The 18,301-nt window shown below is 44.9% G+C and overlaps 1 protein-coding gene across 3 annotated transcripts in view; it reads left to right on the top strand.

The window, feature by feature from the left end:
- Nucleotides 1-18,301, top strand: part of PIK3R3 (phosphoinositide-3-kinase regulatory subunit 3) — a 79,738-nt gene that overhangs the window by 43,129 nt on the left and 18,308 nt on the right. Inside the window, exon 1 of one of the 3 annotated variants that reach the window (XM_062623001.1) lies at nucleotides 4,115-4,854. The exons of the other annotated variants lie outside the window; for them this stretch is intronic. Within the exon in view, the coding sequence (XP_062478985.1) occupies nucleotides 4,749-4,854 (106 nt within the window). The 5' untranslated portion in view covers nucleotides 4,115-4,748. Of the gene's footprint in view, nucleotides 1-4,114; nucleotides 4,855-18,301 lie in introns of those variants that run through there. 3 annotated transcript variants of the gene reach the window in all.

Below are 18,301 nucleotides of genomic sequence, written 5' to 3'. Positions count from 1 at the left end.
ATGTATAATTTTCAAACCAAAGCACCCGACTCGGGCACACTTGCCAGAGTTTTTCCTCACCACAGAAATGCAGCCGCATCTGGGGTGGAGCAAGGCAACTGCTTTGCTGCCTCTTAGGACATAAAATGAATCTAAAGCAAAGAGGAGGAAGCACAGTCCTTGTTAAAAACACTCATTACACTTCATATGAAGGTGCAGGAGGGTGTGGGGAGGGAAACCACTGATACTTCACCCTCACAAGGGTTAATACTCTTAATCTGGTGGCAAATGCTTTGCAGTCTCCGGGTATTTTCAGGGCTCAGGTTGTACAGTTCAAAGGGGAAGATGGTGCTTGCACTGTCCCCATGCTGCTAGCACTACGCTGGTTCAGGTAGAACCTCTGCTTTTTCCACCACCTCTTCCCCCGTCAGCAAGCCCCAGGTTTAGCTTGCAGCGCCCTGAGACCCCAGCACAGTGTCTGAGCAAAAGCAGCCAACCCTCCTGCCCTCCCTTGTCACCTCGACACCAGGAGGTAAGAAACACGCAGGAGTAATCCATTAATTAAACCAAACTGCCATGACTGGTTGATCTCATGCTGTTACTTGCAAGATGCAGCTGCCCCCATGGGAAGCTGGCCACCAATTACAACAGATACCCCACAAATCCTGTGTCTGTCCAGCACAGGGCTAGTAATTTCATATTGTATTTACTGCTGGCCAGGGAGTCGTCCAACAGGAACACAGCTCTGCCTTCTACAAGCTCTCCTCCAGCAGGCCCTGAGCTTGTGCTAAAGGTGAAGCTCATTTTTGGATCTTAGGAGTGGCCAGGAGTCTCCATCCTGCCCCCAGAATCCCTCATCATTTTAGTGTGTTTGGCTGACAGTGCTGTGGACTCAGTCCCCCTCCCTCCTCCACCCCTCCAACTATAAAAGCCTGTTGTGGCCTACATTCAGCTGTCGGATATCACATTATCATGGCTCGGCAAAGAGGAAACCAAGCAGTTTGGCACAAATGGCTTTTCTGTGTTCAGGCTGCTCCAGCACGGGTCCGCTCGGCTCCTCCTGAAGCACATGGAAGAGCTCAAAACTTCAATATTTAATCTTCCCTTGAAATGCAAATTGTCAGATGCAAGGAAATGAAAGTGAGCAAATGCATGGCCCATCGACCCAGGGATGTCAGGGAGGCAGCAGACGCTGTGCTCACTTCTTGCCTGTCAGACATAGTGTGGGGCACCAGGATCCTCTCTTGAGCACTGTGGCCCCTGCTCAAGTGTTGTCATTATCACCATTATTTTATTCAGTGTTTTAATGTAGCTTTTCCCAATTTGGGGTGATCTAGTGCCTGGCCAGACCTTGAGCATCTGTTCTCTGAGGGCACTGCCATGATGCTGGATGCTTAAATTTTGCACCCATAAAGGAGGGATGCATGGGCAGAGGGGATTTTGTAGTGTGTAAGTGCCTCCCTCTCCCCTCTCAGAACACAGCCACTCACCCCTATTGCAAGGCAGGCACTGTAGCAAGAAAGGGAGCACCCCATGTGTGCATGCTGGGAGCCAAGTAATTCTGGATATATTATAAGCAGAGTTTTGAGAAACAAAAACACATTAATATTCTGTTCTCTCAAGGCATTATCCTACTGTTTACCATTACACACAATCCTTTGCCTTAAATTGCATCTTTGATTAAAGCAGCAATGAGAGAAACCAGCACTAATAACAAAATGTATTCTGCTTTAAATCACTAAAGTGAAAACATCAATAAGCTGTAACCATCAGTGCCGCCATGAAAATGAAGGCAACCACCATGGGAAACAGCAAGGATGAAATCCACTTTGCCAGCATAAAAGCCAAGTAATTAGGTCTTATGTGGGTGGAACTTATAATGAGGTGCAGGAAGGGGGAAAATGAATTTCAACCCAAGCCTGCATCCTCCTTCCCCCCACCAGAGCTGCTGATCTAAGTCTGGGGACTGCAGTAGGGTCAGCAGGGTCCACAGGAGCTGCAAAGCAGCATTGGCACCTCCACCTCTACCTGCACTCACCACCCAACCCTCGTGGGCTGCAGAGCAGCCCTGCCACACACACACTATCAGTGTTTTGTACCCATGGAAGCAACTTAGATTTCACTGGGGGAGAGGGGTGTGCTTCCAAGAAGCACATTTTGCTTGGAGCAAATTCAGGCTGATATGTTGTATCAGCCCAAGACACTTATTTTAACAATGAAAAAAGAAAAAAGGACTCTGATCTGGTTATTGTGGATTCATCAGTTTGTGGATGGGGATATAAAACAAATTTATACCCAGTGAGTTATTTGAATCAAAGCCCTGCGCTCCTCTGCAGCTGTCCGTCCCTCGAGGAACTCTGTTACTGGAGCAGTGCTGCTCCCAGTCGCTTGCCATGAAAGTTGTGATACATCAGCAACATTCAGATCCTCTTCCCACATACTCTTACTTTGGGTAGAGCCTTTCAGTTACTCAGTGTTGCAGTCACCCTCCGGTTCACTGAAGCCAGAAGTACACTTTCAGGAGCTGTCTACTCAGTGCTAAAGCAGGAGAAATTATTCATAGCTTACTCTTCCATGCTTTTAAAGTGCAAATAAAGTGGGCAACTTCAGCGCTGAGTTTTTTAACATTCCCTGACATCTCCGCAGCAGATCAAGGTGCTCGCCTGCCCTTGTGCCTGCGACACTGGCTGGAAGTCTCCAGAAAGGGTTTTTTCCTGAATTTCTCAACAGCTGTCATTTTGCCTTTCTTTAAGGATGCTTCCCCTCGCTAAGACCAAGGCTGACTGCCGAGCTGGCTGCAGTTCTGCCTCCCGCCGGTGCTTGTGGGCTGCGGGCTGTAGCTGCTATCGGGATGCGGCTAGTAAGCAGTCTGAGGTTCAGCTTTGGGTTTGTTTGCAGCTCAAATTTTACCCCAAACTTGTCAGAAGCTGCCACACGGTTTGGTGCCTTTCCCTCTGCTTTTATTTCCCCCTTGGTTACATCTCTAGAACGAGCATTCGGTTTCCCGAGGGTCACACTCTAGTTAGCGGATGGTTATGATGCCGTCACTCAGGTTGTTATGAGGGATGCCAGGCAAGGCAGGGAGGACAGCCCGTGTGTCCGGCAGCAGCTGCGGGCGGTGCAGTGAGGTCAGCCCGCCTAAACCCCAGCAGGACACGGGGACTCTACCTGCAAACGGCCTGCTGGGCCTAGAGCCGCGGCCCGCTCCCACAGGCCCCAGAGCGGAGCCGGCCCTAGTTGGGGGTTAGCAGGAAGGCCCGGAGCTGCGGGGCACCGGCCGGGGGGAAGGGGGGGGGAGTGCACCCCTCGTCGCTGTGGGCAGGGGACATCTCCCCAGCGGCAGCATTGGGTCCGGTTGTGACGGGGCTTTGGGCCCGGCCCGGGCCGGGACGCGGTACCGGGCCACCCGCGCACCCCCTCAGCCCCGCGCCCCCTCTCCGCCTCAGGGCTCGCCTTCCTTTGTCCCGCTTAGTAACTGCGGCTCCCAGCCAATCGCCATCGAGCCGGCCGGCTTCACCGCCAGCTGATTGGGTGGGCTGTCCGGAGCCCTCTGCCAATCCCGGCGCTCACTGCTCCCTCAGACAAAGACGGCAGCTCTGGCAACTGGGCTCGCCCCGTCCCCCCCGCGCGTGCTCCGCGGCAGCGGCCCCTTGGCGACAGGCCAGCCGAGGGACCTACCACCTCCCCCGCTCTCCTCAGAAGGGGGGAGAAAGAGGGCTAGGAAAAAGTGGCGAGAGAAGGGGCGGCAGTGGAGAACGGGACCCGGATAAAAGTTAGAAAAGATGGGAAATAAGATTTGTTTTTTGTGCCATGTTTTCTTTCGCGGGCATGTCACGCAGGCGGGAAGAGCGGGGAGGGTTTTTTGCTCACCCCCTCCTCTGGCTTTGTGGAAGCGCCCGCTCACACACGCACACCCCCCCCAACCCCGTTGTCCCGGAAGGGGTTAAAAAGCCGGCGCGAAGCCCCGCCCCCGCGGCGCCGGGTTGGGGGCGTGGCCTCGTCCTCGCCAGGAGGCGGTTGGCGACGGTTGGGCCCCTCAGAGCCTCTTAAAATGAAGCCTAGCGGGGCCGGCCGCATCGCTCCGAGCCCGGCGCTGCCGCCCGCCGCACCCGCCCGGGCCAGCGCCTCCCGCCTGCACCGCGCCGGGCCCACAGCTGGGCACGGCGGGACACGCCGCGGGCTGCCCGCCCAGCGCTGAGCCGACCCGACCCGCACCGAGCGGCCCCCAGCGCCGCCCGCCCCGCTCGGGCTCTACGCCCGCCGTTATTGTTGCCCGCCGGCCGCTCCTTTCTCTTCCTCCTCAGCCGGTGGACTGAATTCATCCAGAGACTGAAATCGCCCCTTTTTACCCTCTTCTTCACATCTTTCCCCCCCCCCGCCCGCGGCTTTTGTGAGGGGGTTTTGTTTTGCTTTCAGCCCGGTGTTTTAAAAAAGACCCCGAATATGGCGATTTTTAGAGAGGCTTCAGGAAAGTGGCTTTTCTGTGGAAAGGTGTCTTTTTAAACAAAAAGCACTCTCTCTACGTATATTTTATATATATATATAACTACCTATCTTAGTTCTTGCTGGGCAGCTGCTGAGGTGGCTTGTGTGGTAGGGTTTTTTAATTAAGTTTAATTTTGCGATATTTTTTTTTTCCCTAAAAGTATTATTTTAGAGCGGGGTGGATTCTTTTCGGCTTTTTTTCCTCCCCTTTTTTCCCCTCCCTCCATTAAAAGCCGATAGAGCCAACCTCTTAATTGTAAACCTGCCGGGACTCGGCTGTCGCGATGTACAACACGGTGTGGGATATGGACCGCGATGACCCGGACTGGAGGGAAGTGATGATGCCCTATTCCACTGAGCTGATCTTTTACATTGAGATGGACCCTCCAGGTAGGGAGCTGGAGCCTGCGTGCCTGCCCCGGCACCCCTCGCAGAGGGGTCGGGGCTGCCTTTCATTCCTGCCTCCTCCCTGCAGACTTTTCCCGTTTGAGGAAGGAGGGGGGGAATCTGCAGAGGGGAAGGGGAAAATACAAATAATCTGTAGTTAAACTTTGCATAAACTTTCCAGGGACTTGAACCGCAATCTCCTGGGTGAAAGTATTCTAATATTGGGGTGGTTGTTTTTTTGGGGGGGGAGAGTGGGAGGATAACTGCGATTTATGGTGCATTTTGGGAGGTGGGTAGAGGCAGGAGGAGGGGAGCTGCTCGCAGCCCCTCTCCCGAGTCTCTTTTATTTTTTAAAGCCTTTATTGAAAACCGTATATTTTGGCTGTATTCGCTGCTCGAGAAGTGGTTTTATTAGCCTCTTCACCTGTGTGCCTTTATGCGCCTGTAACACTTTGATGGTAGTGATTTACCTACCTCCATTCAGTTCCAGTTTAATCGCTTTTACAGTCTCCGAGCCCCTTTTCTCGCCAGCTCTCTTCCATCATTGACAGATGAAGTGTGTGTTGTTGCTGGGTCTTGGTGCTGGGGGAATAAAACCTGGGAACGGCTGGAATCCATCCCTGGAGGCACTGTTACTTTGATAATGCTTAATAACCTCGTTGAGAAGGGTTTGATACAACTTCTTATTTATTTAATGTATTGACAGTGCTGAAAATGTAGAAATGTGTTTGCCTGAAGTTTTCAGATGGGACAAAATTTCTTTTGTGCCTGAAGAGAGAGGGAGAAGGCTTACGAGAAGAAGAAGTTGAGTCTTTGGTAATAAAGCAGAAATGGGTACTGGTGAAACCATATCTCTACCTGTAAGAGTCTAACAGGGTGAGAGCAGTAAGAGGATTGAAGGGCCTTTATGTTCTCTGGTCTCTGATCTGCACAGCCAAGCTACAGTAAAATATGCGCTGAAAATCATAGCTGGCAGAGAAATTGATAGCAAATAATTACTTCTAAGTGGTATCTTCTGTGTGGCATGTACTGCTAGACTTTCAAAATGCACTTTTCAATCTGTGCTTGAATTGTGGCGTGTATCTCCAAGTGTGGTTTAGTCCCTTTGTTTCAGTGCAGTGAGCTCTTTTTTTTCCTCTCCATAGGTATGTGGTACTTTAATTAAAAGAGGAGGAGGTGATCATCCTGAGATTTTTGGATCTCAAGGAGCTGTACTCACTTCCCTTAGTAACTGACGCTTCAAAAATTGGACAGATCTCTCAGACACACAATACTGGCCACTACACTAAATTCTTGCATAGCTGACGCTACCTATTTTTAGATGTTATTCCTGAAAGCATGAAGTTCAGTGAAATCTGTTTGCTTCTGTGAATTTCAAAGGATAGCTTTCCTGTAAATGCTTTTAACTATTGAGGAGGTTAGTGTTTGTGTTTGCTTGCATCAAGTGAACAAAAACCCAAGCTCCATTGTAGGTGACTTCAAACAATTGGCGTGGTGGGGTTTATTAGAAAAACTAAAGCCCCTTGAATGGCTCAGTGCAAGGAGGCTGCTAAAAGGGCTTGTCTGACTGAACTGGTCAGAAAAACTTTCTAGTATTTCTGCAGGAATCTGGCCATGCAGCCTAACTTTACATTAAGAAGCAGCATTTCTGTCATTAATGATGGCAATATTTCCATCATTGGAGCCCTATTGTCAGGGATCAGGGCTTTATATGGTCCAAGCACCAGTTATCAAAAGGACTTAATGTTACATGCTGGTCTCTGAAGTGCTCACTAACTTTATCTTTCATATTTTTCAACTAGAAAAGCTAGAGCTGGTAACAATGGATGAGGTGAATCCCATGTATACATCCCGATTTTGTAGAACTATAACTTTTAAATTGCAGGGGAAAGGAGGGAGAGTGTGGCAGAGGTGGCCTGCTTCTAACTCATCCAGAAGTGGTGGGGTGGGAAAGCATTTTCTTGTCTGGGATGATAGGTCATCCCTAAGGGGAGTGTGGAGGAATTTATTTGGAATGCTTTAACGCTCGGCATGCCTTGAGATAAAGTCACTGCATTTGCACCCGGTAACAACCACAACTCCATTTGGCCTGGTTCCAACAAAAATTTGTGAAGGTTTTCAGTGTAGCATTCCCCTGCGCTGTGTCTGGAGTTCCTGAGCAGCTGAATGGTGGCAATATGTTTTCTCAGCAGCGCACAAACTAACAGTATGCAGCGAGTGTGTCCGCTGCCAAAGGAGGCAGCACACTCCTTTGTTCGCAGAACTTGTGTGAGGAGATCCCTGGTTGGGCTTTATGCTGCAGTGCTGGGCATCGACTGATACTGGGAGCCAAGTGGCTCAAATCACGCATGACTGTTGGTGATTGCATTTTAGTGCATCTAAACTTGAGGCAGAAGACAAGAGCAAGGTGAACATAATGTGTGGTGTCACCCGTAACCTCTAAGTCAAGGATGGGGATACTGTTTCTTGTTAAGGGCCAGTAGCTCTTTAATTTATCTTGGCAGGCTGTCTCAATACCCACCTTAGCGTGGCCCAATAATAATGCAGAAATAAAACCCTGTGATGGCAGGCAGCCTGCAGCGCAGCCATAGCTTCTGTCAGGCTTCAGTGCACCTGCACCAGCTTATCAGTGTGCTCGTGTTTTCTATCCAGGATTGTAGGTGCAAATGGATGTTCAGAGCAGGTCCTAAAGCCTCTCTGCTAGAAGGCTTGCTCAAAAGTTTAGAAGTAGTAATGAAGTTGGTGCCTTGCTCAATGAGTTTTCTCCAATTCCAGCAGAGGTGGGCAACAAGGGATTGGTAGCTTTTAATCCATCCTAAACATAGGAGCGGGACAGTTTTCCTAAATAGAAATAGAGCAGTGGAACTAGGGATTCAGTTCTGACAGCCTTGGAAAGCATGCCTTAGAGCAGTACAACTAATACAGGAGCAACAACAGTGACAAACAGTGAGGTGACTCCTTCTGCTTGCATGTATAAATGCATAATAAAATGTATCACTGGCATAAGGTAGCATCTATATGTGGCAAATATACTAGTTGAAACTTAATATCTTTTTGTCTAAAGACAAAACTGGAACCATCAGTTGCATACTACTAACATAGTAGCTTCTAAACTTTATGACCAGGACTAATTTAGAGTATTATGGCCATAGCAGCGTCATATGGTGGTTCTGGCATTAGGAAACTGGCTGTCAGGGTTCACTTGCATGTTTGTTCCTGCTGTGGGTCTTGCTGTCTGAAAAGACAAGGAAAAAGGTTACTGGATTGAATTTAGTTTTTATTTAACAACATCCGTTCCGGTCTGAAAAAAGTTGTTACTGCCAGAAGTTAAGTGTTTGAATGGAGGATGTGGAATTGACTGCAAAAGTTACTAGAGCACCAAAAGCATTACTACCTTTGTGTTTTCTCACTTCTAATTAATAGGGCAAAGTAATGTCTTTCCCTCTGTAGATGTGCGATATATTATCCGTTGTGCTGATGATAAAATGTGTAATCACTGAATACATTTTGTCACAGTTGGATGAAAATCAGTAAGAGTGTTCCACTGGGATTTGAGATACAGATGTCAGCAAAGATATTTGGCTCAACTGCAATTTAGAGGTTACTTTCATTGTGTGGGTTATGAAGAAAACCACAAGTTTTAGAAGTAGGCTTACTAGTACAGAATGGGTTGTCTCTGTGCGAAGATAATAGAGTAAGTGTTTATCCTAAAGCTATATGAAAGATACCTTGTTGGAGCCTGTTAGGCCCAAATATGATCAACAACATTTATTACTTGATCCAGCCATCTTTTTCAAGAACACTGCTCTTCCTTGCCTTGTGCTGGGACCAACTGTAAAAATGCTGGTGGTACAAAATCTTTTAATAATTAGGGGAGAGCAGCAGTAATCTATAGGCTTTGCAAAAGCAGTACTGCCATTGTATGAGGGAGACAAGTACTGAAGGGAAAAAGTGTATTTATTCATTATAGTTTCTATTTTCTACTCATATATAATTTGACAACCCTTGTTTTAGGGGAATGATACTATAATTGTAATTTGGAAAACACAGGGTTTGGATCTCAAGCGCAGCATTTACTCGGATACCAGTCGTGCTGTATCATTATCAGTGTTATAGTGGAAGCTGACTGTGGCTTCTCAAATAGGGTTTGTGGTATGCAGTGGCCAGATGTAGGTGAACACTGCATGTCTATGCCTGACTAGTTTTCCAGTGGGAGAACAGATGCAAATTTTAATAGCATTGTCAGTATTGTCCTTCAGCTTTTTCTGGGCTGACTCCAGAAGCTTATCAAAGTTCTTCTCCTACATATCTTAAAAATGTGTAGTTGTACTCCTGCATGCAGTCAAGACAGCAGCACTGTAGCAGCAACTGTCTTCACTGCAAATTTCAGTCTTGCTGAAGATAATGATTTTAAAACAGCAGATGCTGGGGGTGGAGAGTTTCCTTCTTACAGAAGGGGAGTTTGTGCAGACTGTTTTGCAGGGAATAAATAAGGTTCAGTTGCTTGTATTCTGTGTATCATGGGAAATGCTTTGACTTTGAGTCTCAGCTCCTATGACAACAGTGATGTGAAGTGCTTGTATTCTGTTCTGTTACACCTAGATTTCTCTGTTGGCCTTTTCATTTCAAGACTGCTGTAATCACTTTTTATTTCTGATTGCATTTTCAGGCTTGCTTTTGCATTCCTAGCATTTGGTTTTCATTTTGATGGCTCTAACTGTTAAAGAATATCACTCATCAGCTTTCAATTAAATACATGAACACAAAAAATAGCATTAATATAAAGTGAAATGATGTTTTGCTTCAGATGGGAGAGCCTGCTTTAAAAGGCTGACATTTTTATTTATCAGGATGCTCTCAGATGATATAGAAATAGTTGGGCAGGGAAAGCTTGCTGGAGGGAGTTGTTCAGCTCTGTGTTTTCGTAAAGCTGTAGGTTTATGCAAACTAAAACATGGGAGAATGTTCTGAGAAGAAACTAAGCTCTTTGAGGGTGTTTGAAGGCAAAACCTGCAGCAAACGTTATTTATGCAATTGTTCTGAACAATTGTATATTGTATGATGACTGTACCTGACAGGAATTAATCACTGTGTTGTGACCTTCTGCCTCACTTTTTTAAAAGTAGAAGGCTCTTCTTGGTGTTTCCACTGGGGAATATTGTTTTCCCCAGCAGCAGAGTTGACTTCTGTCTTTGCCATTGCCTGCATGATATCTTACTCCAGAATGAAGCTATTTGGTCTTATCTTTGCTCTACAGCTTGGGAAAACAGGGTGGCATAGCTGGTCATACACTTCTGTGCCCAGTATTAAAAGCAGTTGGGTGCCTTACATCATCCCATGTTGGCTGTTTAGTGAGTCACTTTTTGGGCAGAGAGCTAGAGAACACTAGAAACAACGCCATGACGAACACTTTTATCAGCATTCCCTGTATATTTTGAAGCTGAGGCTTTATTATTGTCAAAAAGACTGTTAACTCTGTTGAAACAGGTTGCTGTAAAACTTTGGCCCTGTTAAAGCAAGAGGTCTGTTCTGGCTGGATTTTTGGAAACTCGTTTCTGTAAAGTAGGTTGCTGAGTAATGTTCAAAGTAAGTCTCTGCTTGTGTACTAAATGCCACTGTAGAAATGGGGGGGAAGGGAGGGGATTTTGGGTTTGTTTTTTTTTTTTTTCTTCTGCTTTTTATCTCATTTCTTCTGACAGGTTAAAATCTGCACAAGGGGTAAGTAAGCAAGAGTGTGCTTCTCCACATAGTCTGAACTACAGCATATGGGCTAATGCTGAGCCCCCAAACAATGTGATGGATGTTACCTCTTTAGAAGAGATATTCATTGTCCGTCATCTTTGCTGTGTCCTCCACTCAATAGGCAAAGACTTTGCAATATTTCAATGAATATATTCCAGCATGTCAAGTTCTTCTAGTTCTCCTGAAGAACAGTGGCTATATACAGGGAGTTCTATAAGAACCTTCCATCCAGTGTTCTTTGAAAAAGGAGATGAAACACTTCAACTGCTTCAGCCTGTGGCTGCTTCTAACATTCACCCAGAGTCTCTACTAGTTTTTGTGAACTGGAAAAATATTTTGTTTTGGTTGTTTTTTTGTTTTATTTTAATGATAGTTCTTAGGAATGTTACTTCTTAAATCAGATATTATTTAGAAAAGACTTGAAAAACGTCACGTTTCTCAGCACAAAAATTTGTAGGTTTGGACAAATCGAAAAACCATCAGTCCTTATCCGCAAACAATCAAACCCAAAACTAGAGCTGCTGCAGCAGAATTACAGGAAAAACTGCTGTAATGAGGGAACACAGTCCACTTTTAGGGTGTGTTTTGATTCGAGTGTGGCTGGTAGGATTTACCCTCCAACACCTGCCCCAGGAAAATATTTTAGAGGTGAGATGGATGAGAGGTTCATTGGCAATATTGTGCCTGTAAGTTCTGTTGTTTGTTACAGCCTGAATTTGTATGTTGTAATTGAATTTTCCAAGCTGTCAGTACTCCTGCTGCACTACCCTGTATAGTCATCTTGGGGACATCATAGGAATCTAGATTGTTTGCCCTCTGAGGAGCTGCTCCCAAGTGTCGAATTAGAAGTCTTTGGTGCTTGTGGCATCTTTACTCTGATTCATCTCCTGTCTCCAAATGTAATCTCTTGAAGGATGCAAGGAAGCTTGAATCAATGAGATCAATGTTGAAGATCCTTTGTATTTTGAAGGGTAGAGTACAGTCTCACTGATAAGTTTTTGGACAGTGGAAGAAGTGAAAGTGCTGCTGTGGAATGGATTTCATTAAAATATTTTGAAGATTATAGTGTACTTGAGTGAGGAGATTGGATCCATTTCTTTTATTACCTTGGGATCTCACCATGCACAGTGGCTGTGCAGTCTGAGGCTACTCCATGCCTGCTCTGAATCTCAGCTTCTACTGAGGGCACTGTGTAGGACTGCATGGGTTGGCTCTTCTGCCTCAATTGAGTGTCCTTCAGGATCAGGGTTCTTAGAAAAAAATGATGCGTGACAAAATGTACAACAATTTTCCTCTGAATGCTTTCCTACCTTCACATTTCTTCTGGAGTGTTGATTTGAAATGCACCTTTTGATCTTGATTTAGATGGATCTCTGTTAGCAATTTAGATGGTGTTGAAATATTCCTACTTTGGTAACTAGAACATAGTTTGGCATCACGCAAGGACAGGTACTGTATGAAGAACAGTTTTACATACTGCTCTGAAAGGCCAGATTTAGTGGTAAGCTGAAATAAAATGCTGCTTAGAGCAGCGTCATATGTGTTTACAGCTGTATTATTATTTTTAAGTAAGCTCATGTGCAGCAAACTTCTCAGTAGTGTCAATTATTTCTGTGAATTGGTTCTTCTATAAGGTTTGTACCTGATGCCTGGATGAATGGTTAGTCTTTGAAATATCTGAGGAAAAGAGCCCTGGGCTGTTTTCATTTAAAAAAAACCTTTTTATTTTGGCTTTGGTCGGTCTCCTAGCCACAGTGTGTGACTTCACTCTCTGTCTCCCACAATGAAAAATTAGTTCTTCATTCTAAATTACTGGAGCTCTGTTTATGCTGGATTTTGTGTTGTCCTTACTTTTATCCAGAATCTATTTCCATGTATTGACCAAAGAGTATTTTTTAATAGCCATTTGAAGGTTCTACCTGTAGAGGGGTAGAAAACATGTTAAAGTATTTCTTCAGTGAAGGCAGTTGAAGAACTGTTTTAGTTAATAAGCAAAAAGGAGAATCTACTTGTTCCTTGAATTTTACATTTACTTTTATTGTTCAGTATTTGTGACCTGCCATTGGATACTATAAATTACAGTTGTTCTTATAGAATATTTCAGGTTTTCATGGACTATAAAAGGTCTGCTGTGAACTTTCGTCCAAAAATGTGGTAAAAGCCTGGGCCTGCTGGCTGGAAGATAAAGCTGTTCCTTCCTGAAGTGAGCTGAGCATGTGATGCTGGGTAGTGACAATCTTTGAGTGAAGTATGGCAAAAGTTCTAAAACGTATCTAGCTTATTAATAGTGTGCTAATTATGCTTAGTAGGTAAAAGAGGGTTTATCCTTTTTATCCTCCTCATGTTAACTTTGGAACAGACGTCTCAGCCCTGATGATCATGGAACCTCTGACACTGCTGTAGCTTGGCAGCTGTTGCACTAAGGTCTGGGTTGAAAGGAAAACTGTTTTTCATTGAGCAGTGAAAATAATTGGGAAGTTGAGGTTTTCTGGCTTCACAACTTAGCATCTCCTCTTCATTCCAGCCTCTGTGCTATGTTACCTTGTAATACAGAAGTCAGAAGATGCCAGTGTCATTTATCTGGCAGTGAGCGTTTTCCATTTCTTCTGTCTCAGCCATGGAGTAAGAAGCTTTGCAAAGTAGTTGAGGGGTACTTGTATAATGCCCCAAAGAATTCTGAATTGAAGCCAGCTCTTCTTTACACACTGTTGTCCATGATTCTGCAGGTATCCTGAAGCAGATAATCTTTAACCTGTGCAGTAGCTGTGGATGCTTGTGAAGAGCAGAGCGCAGCAGAAGTCTGGCAGGCTGTAGGAGCTTAAACAGTGGTTGGGAGATGTGGGAGAGGACAGGATAACTGGGGAGTTTTCAAACAAAACAGATCTTTATCAAAAAAGCCTATTAATCAAAACTGAAATATTTCTTAAAGGTGTTGGTTTTTATGAAAGTTCATAGAAACACAAGCAAAGCTATAATGGGAGTGTTTTCATTGGAAGCCTGCCTGGATTCCTGCCAACTTGTCTGCTGTTTTCTGTAATGAGATATTGAAAGACTTCAGTTCTTTGAATATGTCTTACTCTTTGGCATCTCGCCTGTTTTGGGGGAGGAGAGCAATAATGTGAGCATGCCTGAGGTTCTGTGGCCAGCAATAATGTGATTGAGTAGCTCCCTTCCCCGTCCCTGGAGGAGCTCTCGGTGCGTGCTAGCTGGCCTTTGAGGAAGGGCAGTTTCGAAGGGCGCTGGTGCTCAGTGCTTTGCAAAAGGGCTCTTGGCAAGAGAACTGAGGAGGCGAGACGTGGAGTTCCAAGATCACTGACCTGCCAGTGGTGAGGAATGAACTGCTGTCAGCAGGTGTGTGCGACACTCCTCTTTGTCAGGTGGAGGATCTCCCTGAAAGCATGGTGTCTCACTGGTCTGTCTGGCACACCAGGTACAGTGTCATGGGAACAGGGTGCAAAAAGCACCTTTGTTCAGCGTATGCTTTTTTTCTCGAGCGTCTTGAAGGGGGTCTTGTGCAGCAGGGGAAATTATAGGGCTATTAAGGGAGGGAGGGATTTTGAGGCTTTGCCTTAAAACTGTTACCGAAATTGAGAAAAGTGAGAAATTAAGACTACAGAGAGCAGTTAAAGGTTGGGAGACTTTTCTGTTTTTTAGAAAGCTAGCCTACAATTTCATTCCAAGTCTTCATCTATACCTCCAAAGGGAAAGCCCTTCTGTCCTTAAGGACTCTGTCATTACAATGTTAGCTGACCTCACCATGGATTACTTGTATGTTTCCATGTAATGGAAATGACATTTTCTGGAGGTTTATATTATGGTTTGTAGAGTATCTACTGTACATCAGCCTTTTTGAAGCTGGGTAACTGTCTTGGAAATCCTCTGATCTGTTTTTTGCTTGTCACAATGTGGAAGGAGAGTAGACTGAGACCATCAGAAAGAAGGTTGTAAACAAGCTCATGGAAGTGCTGAGTGTATTAACATTTTCTCATCAGAATACTTGGTAGTTACGATTATTTTAACGGTTTAAACCTGCTGTGGTTTTAGGTATCTAGCCTGCAGCTCTTGGAAAATACTGGAAGTAGGAAGTTATGGTGCCATTCTTGGGATTAAGTGGCACCTTCCTTAAAACTGCAAATTGGAGTTGAATTAACTGGCAGGTTGATCATGTACACAAATACTGCAGCCAGAGAAGTTTGGGCTGCTTGACTGGGTGTTGTGTGGATGTAGCACTTGGAGACCCAAGACATTCCTCTGCTTTCATTCTGTTAGAATTAGTGCCATTGGAAGCCTTCATGCATAGGGATCAGTGGCTCTTAGATCATGTAAATTTTTGAAGTTTTTCATTCAAAAACCTGACTGGGGAAACTGCCTATTTCATGGATGTCACGGAGTACTGTGCAGAAGTTAAACTCGGGATTAATATAGGCTACTATTTTATGTAAGAGACTTTAAAAAAAAAATACAATGGTGCTAAACTTCAGCACTTGACAGCTTTCTTGGTTGTCTTGGTGTTGGAGGTGGTTTGAATTTCAGGGAATCAAGTCAAATAAATGTTGAATAGCCTTTATAAAAAGCAATTCTATGCAGTCAAGAAAGCATAAAAAAAAAAATTACCTTGGCAAAGCCTAATCAATAGGCTTTTCTCTCTGAGGGCCTGCGCTGCACTCTGCAGAGCAGCTCAGCTGAAGCTACCTGCTGGAGCCGGCACAGCAGCCTTCCGGCCCCTGACGTCAGCAACATCCGATCCAGGGTCCAGCCCGCATTGGCTGCTGTTGCCTCCACTTCATCACCAGCTCCTTTTCTTATTTCTGCCCTTCTAAGTGACACTGATCAGGGATTGGGATTTAGCTCAAGCTAGGCTGCTTGGGGAAGCTAGGAAGAGGGGACTAGAGTTGCTAAAGAAAGAAAAAGCAGGGATGTCGGCTAGTGCATAAGGAAAAGCCAGTCTGCTGTCATCACTGTGTGCCAAGCGGTCACTGAAGGCTGAACCTGATTTTGGGAATGCACTCATGTGGAATTGAAAGGTCCATCTGAGTTGTTGTCTCTTGGGTTTTGGAAAGATTTGTGCTGTAAAGCTGTCCTAGAGATGTGGTAGGGGAAAGATGCTTGTGTATCTAATGCTAACAGCAAGTTCCTTATTAGACCAGATAGGTCCATTGTGCTGTTAATCACTTGTGATCAATGTTCTTTCTCTCCCAGGAAAAAAAGAGGCAAGAAACCATGAGGATCATTCGCTCTAATCAGAGCTTGTTCTGAGATAAAGTAAGATTGTGCCTGTGGCTAGATCAGAATTGGACCTAGTGACATGGAAAGAAACACGGCTGTTCTTGAAAGCATTTCTGTTGACTTCAAGCCAGCTTTATTTTACAGTAGGATTTTATCTCTGTAATGTTCATCAAAACTGGATTTTTTTTTAATTTAAATAAAAATCTCTAGACTCTTTAAGGCTCTCTGTAGCATCTCATAAAAACGTCACAGGATTTCTCCTAGCAAGGTGGCTAGGACTGTCTAGGTACTAGTAAAAACTATTAGGATGCCTCATGTAGCAACCCATTGGGCCAGTGTTTCGAGAGCAGCAATAGGGTGGATAGGGTGCTCTGTTACAGCACACTTGCCATGGTATTACAAAATGTTCCCCTTCTATCATCACAGGTTTTGTGCTGTGGGTTTAAACCACCTTCGTGCTCAGTTCTCCGTTTGTACAGGCTACAGTCATACAGCCTGAAAGGCAAGCCAAGAAACACTGAAGTGGGTGGGCATGTTAGTCTGGGTAAAGCAATAGCCAGGATCTGGTTCTGTATCCAATACAGGGGAAAATCTATTATGACGCAAAGAGCTCAAAGTATTGAAAGTAAGGACTTGGGTCCATAGCTTTCTGGAAACAGGATCCACCCTTGCAAATACTTTTGTATTTTTTAAATCTGCAAGCTATTAAAAGGCATTTTTCAAAAGTCTATTGTGAAAAGGACTGGCTTCCATGAGTCAGGTTTTACAGGAACTAGTCCAAGCCTTATTCTTCTCCCTGGAAGAATTTCCTTCCAGTTTTCTCATGCAGAAGGAAGTTCTGCAGACAAAACCCCGATAGTGAGAACTGATACCTACCCGTTAAGGGAAAGAAGGAGAAAACCTCACCTGTAGTGAGGACGTTTGGTGTAATGCCTAGTGTTCTCTGTGTGACAAACTCCTGTTCCTTACCTTTCTAGTCTTTGTTAGTTTGCTTTTCTGTGCCCAGTGCTTTGGAGTGAGCCCTAAGAAAGCTGCTAAATGATTCCACAGTATATAAAGGAGCAAGACTTAATCTTACAAGGAGGGCTAGAGAAGTATTCAAGTACTCTAGGGAATACTTGAAAGGCTCTTCTAGAAAGCCCCTATTACCATTGTAAAACAGGCTTTTACACTGTAAAATACCTTGAAGTATTTGATACATCCAAGCCTGAACTTGCAAGACCCAGTAAAATAATTGTTAGTGCTGGTATAGCTTTCTAAGAATTCTCCACAGTGTCATATGTGCTTGGTGGTGACTCGGAATTAGCAGGATTCAGCAGTAGATCAGAACTTATACAGGTTTTCTGAACTCAGATTTACTGCCATGTGCAGGCACTGATGAGACTCTGAACCACTGCATGTGGCCTGTTGTATGTAGGGTAGCAGAGTCCAGATGAGAGGTGGGGAGGAGGGAGGAGGTGAAGACATTTTCTAGAAAATTCAGGACCTAGATATATGCTCCTCTGTCTCCACAAAATAGGATGGGGCTGGGAGCTTCAAGCAAGGTAAGGTTACAACTGTCATACTCTCAATGGTGCCTTGTACAAATACTTAGGTGCTATACAAACAACTGTAGTAGTTGAGCAAGGAATAACTGAAGCCTGCTAACCAGGAAGCTAATTCACTGAATCCAAAGGTTTTCACCTTCCTTTTATAACAAGACCTGTTATTGCCTCACTAGATATGTGTGCACCTGAAAGTTCCCAGCTCACCCCATAAAAAGAACCTGTATGCTACGGTTTAATGCTCATTCCCGCAGAATGAATGCTGCTATCTGAATCAGGTGTTTGGTCAGCAACCCCAGGGTGCAAATGTCTGGGTCAAGGTTCAGATTTAGTTTAGATTGGCTCGATTAACGTATCTACTGGTTTGTAAGAGAACAGTAAAGTTACTGTGTTGGATATTCAACATGAGATGGTATTTGGAGCTGCAGTTGGAACACTGTTTTCTCTTCTTTAATGTGGGAGGTGTGTCTCGGAGGTGAGCAGATGGATGGTGCCAAGTAGCACACCTCTCAGCATTAAGCCATTCCACACTGGAGGTAGAGATCAAAATCTTCTTTCTGCTCCCTTTATTTGTATTTCTTCCTGTATGCTGGGATCATGTGCATCTGAAAGATGGCTGTTGTCAGTGTGTCAGGCCTGCTTGCTGATGCTTGTGTAATCTGATGGCTAGGGGACAGGACTGGAGCACAGATGTTCAGGGTCTGACTTAAAAATATGCTAGTAGCAAATCAATGTGTGTAGTTGCTTTCTTACTCTGAATTCAGATGTGACCTGTCCCTGTAAAACACTGTCTCATGAAATGCCTGGAAAAGTACTCGCTTTCAGTGGCAGTCTTCTTGATGAAGAGTCCACCCTCTGCAAAGCAGGGGAGAGCACTACATGAGCATGCCTGTGGCTGCTCAATTACTTCTGATACAGGGCTTACATTCAAGACCATT

Source organism: Pezoporus occidentalis, unplaced genomic scaffold, assembly GCF_034315485.1.
Source record: "Pezoporus occidentalis ecotype Australia unplaced genomic scaffold, CSIRO_AGI_Poc_V1 ctg25, whole genome shotgun sequence".
NCBI classification, from domain to species: domain Eukaryota; kingdom Metazoa; phylum Chordata; class Aves; order Psittaciformes; family Psittacidae; genus Pezoporus; species Pezoporus occidentalis.
Note: the sequence above shows the minus strand (reverse complement) of the source record. Positions and strands in the feature narration are given on the sequence as shown.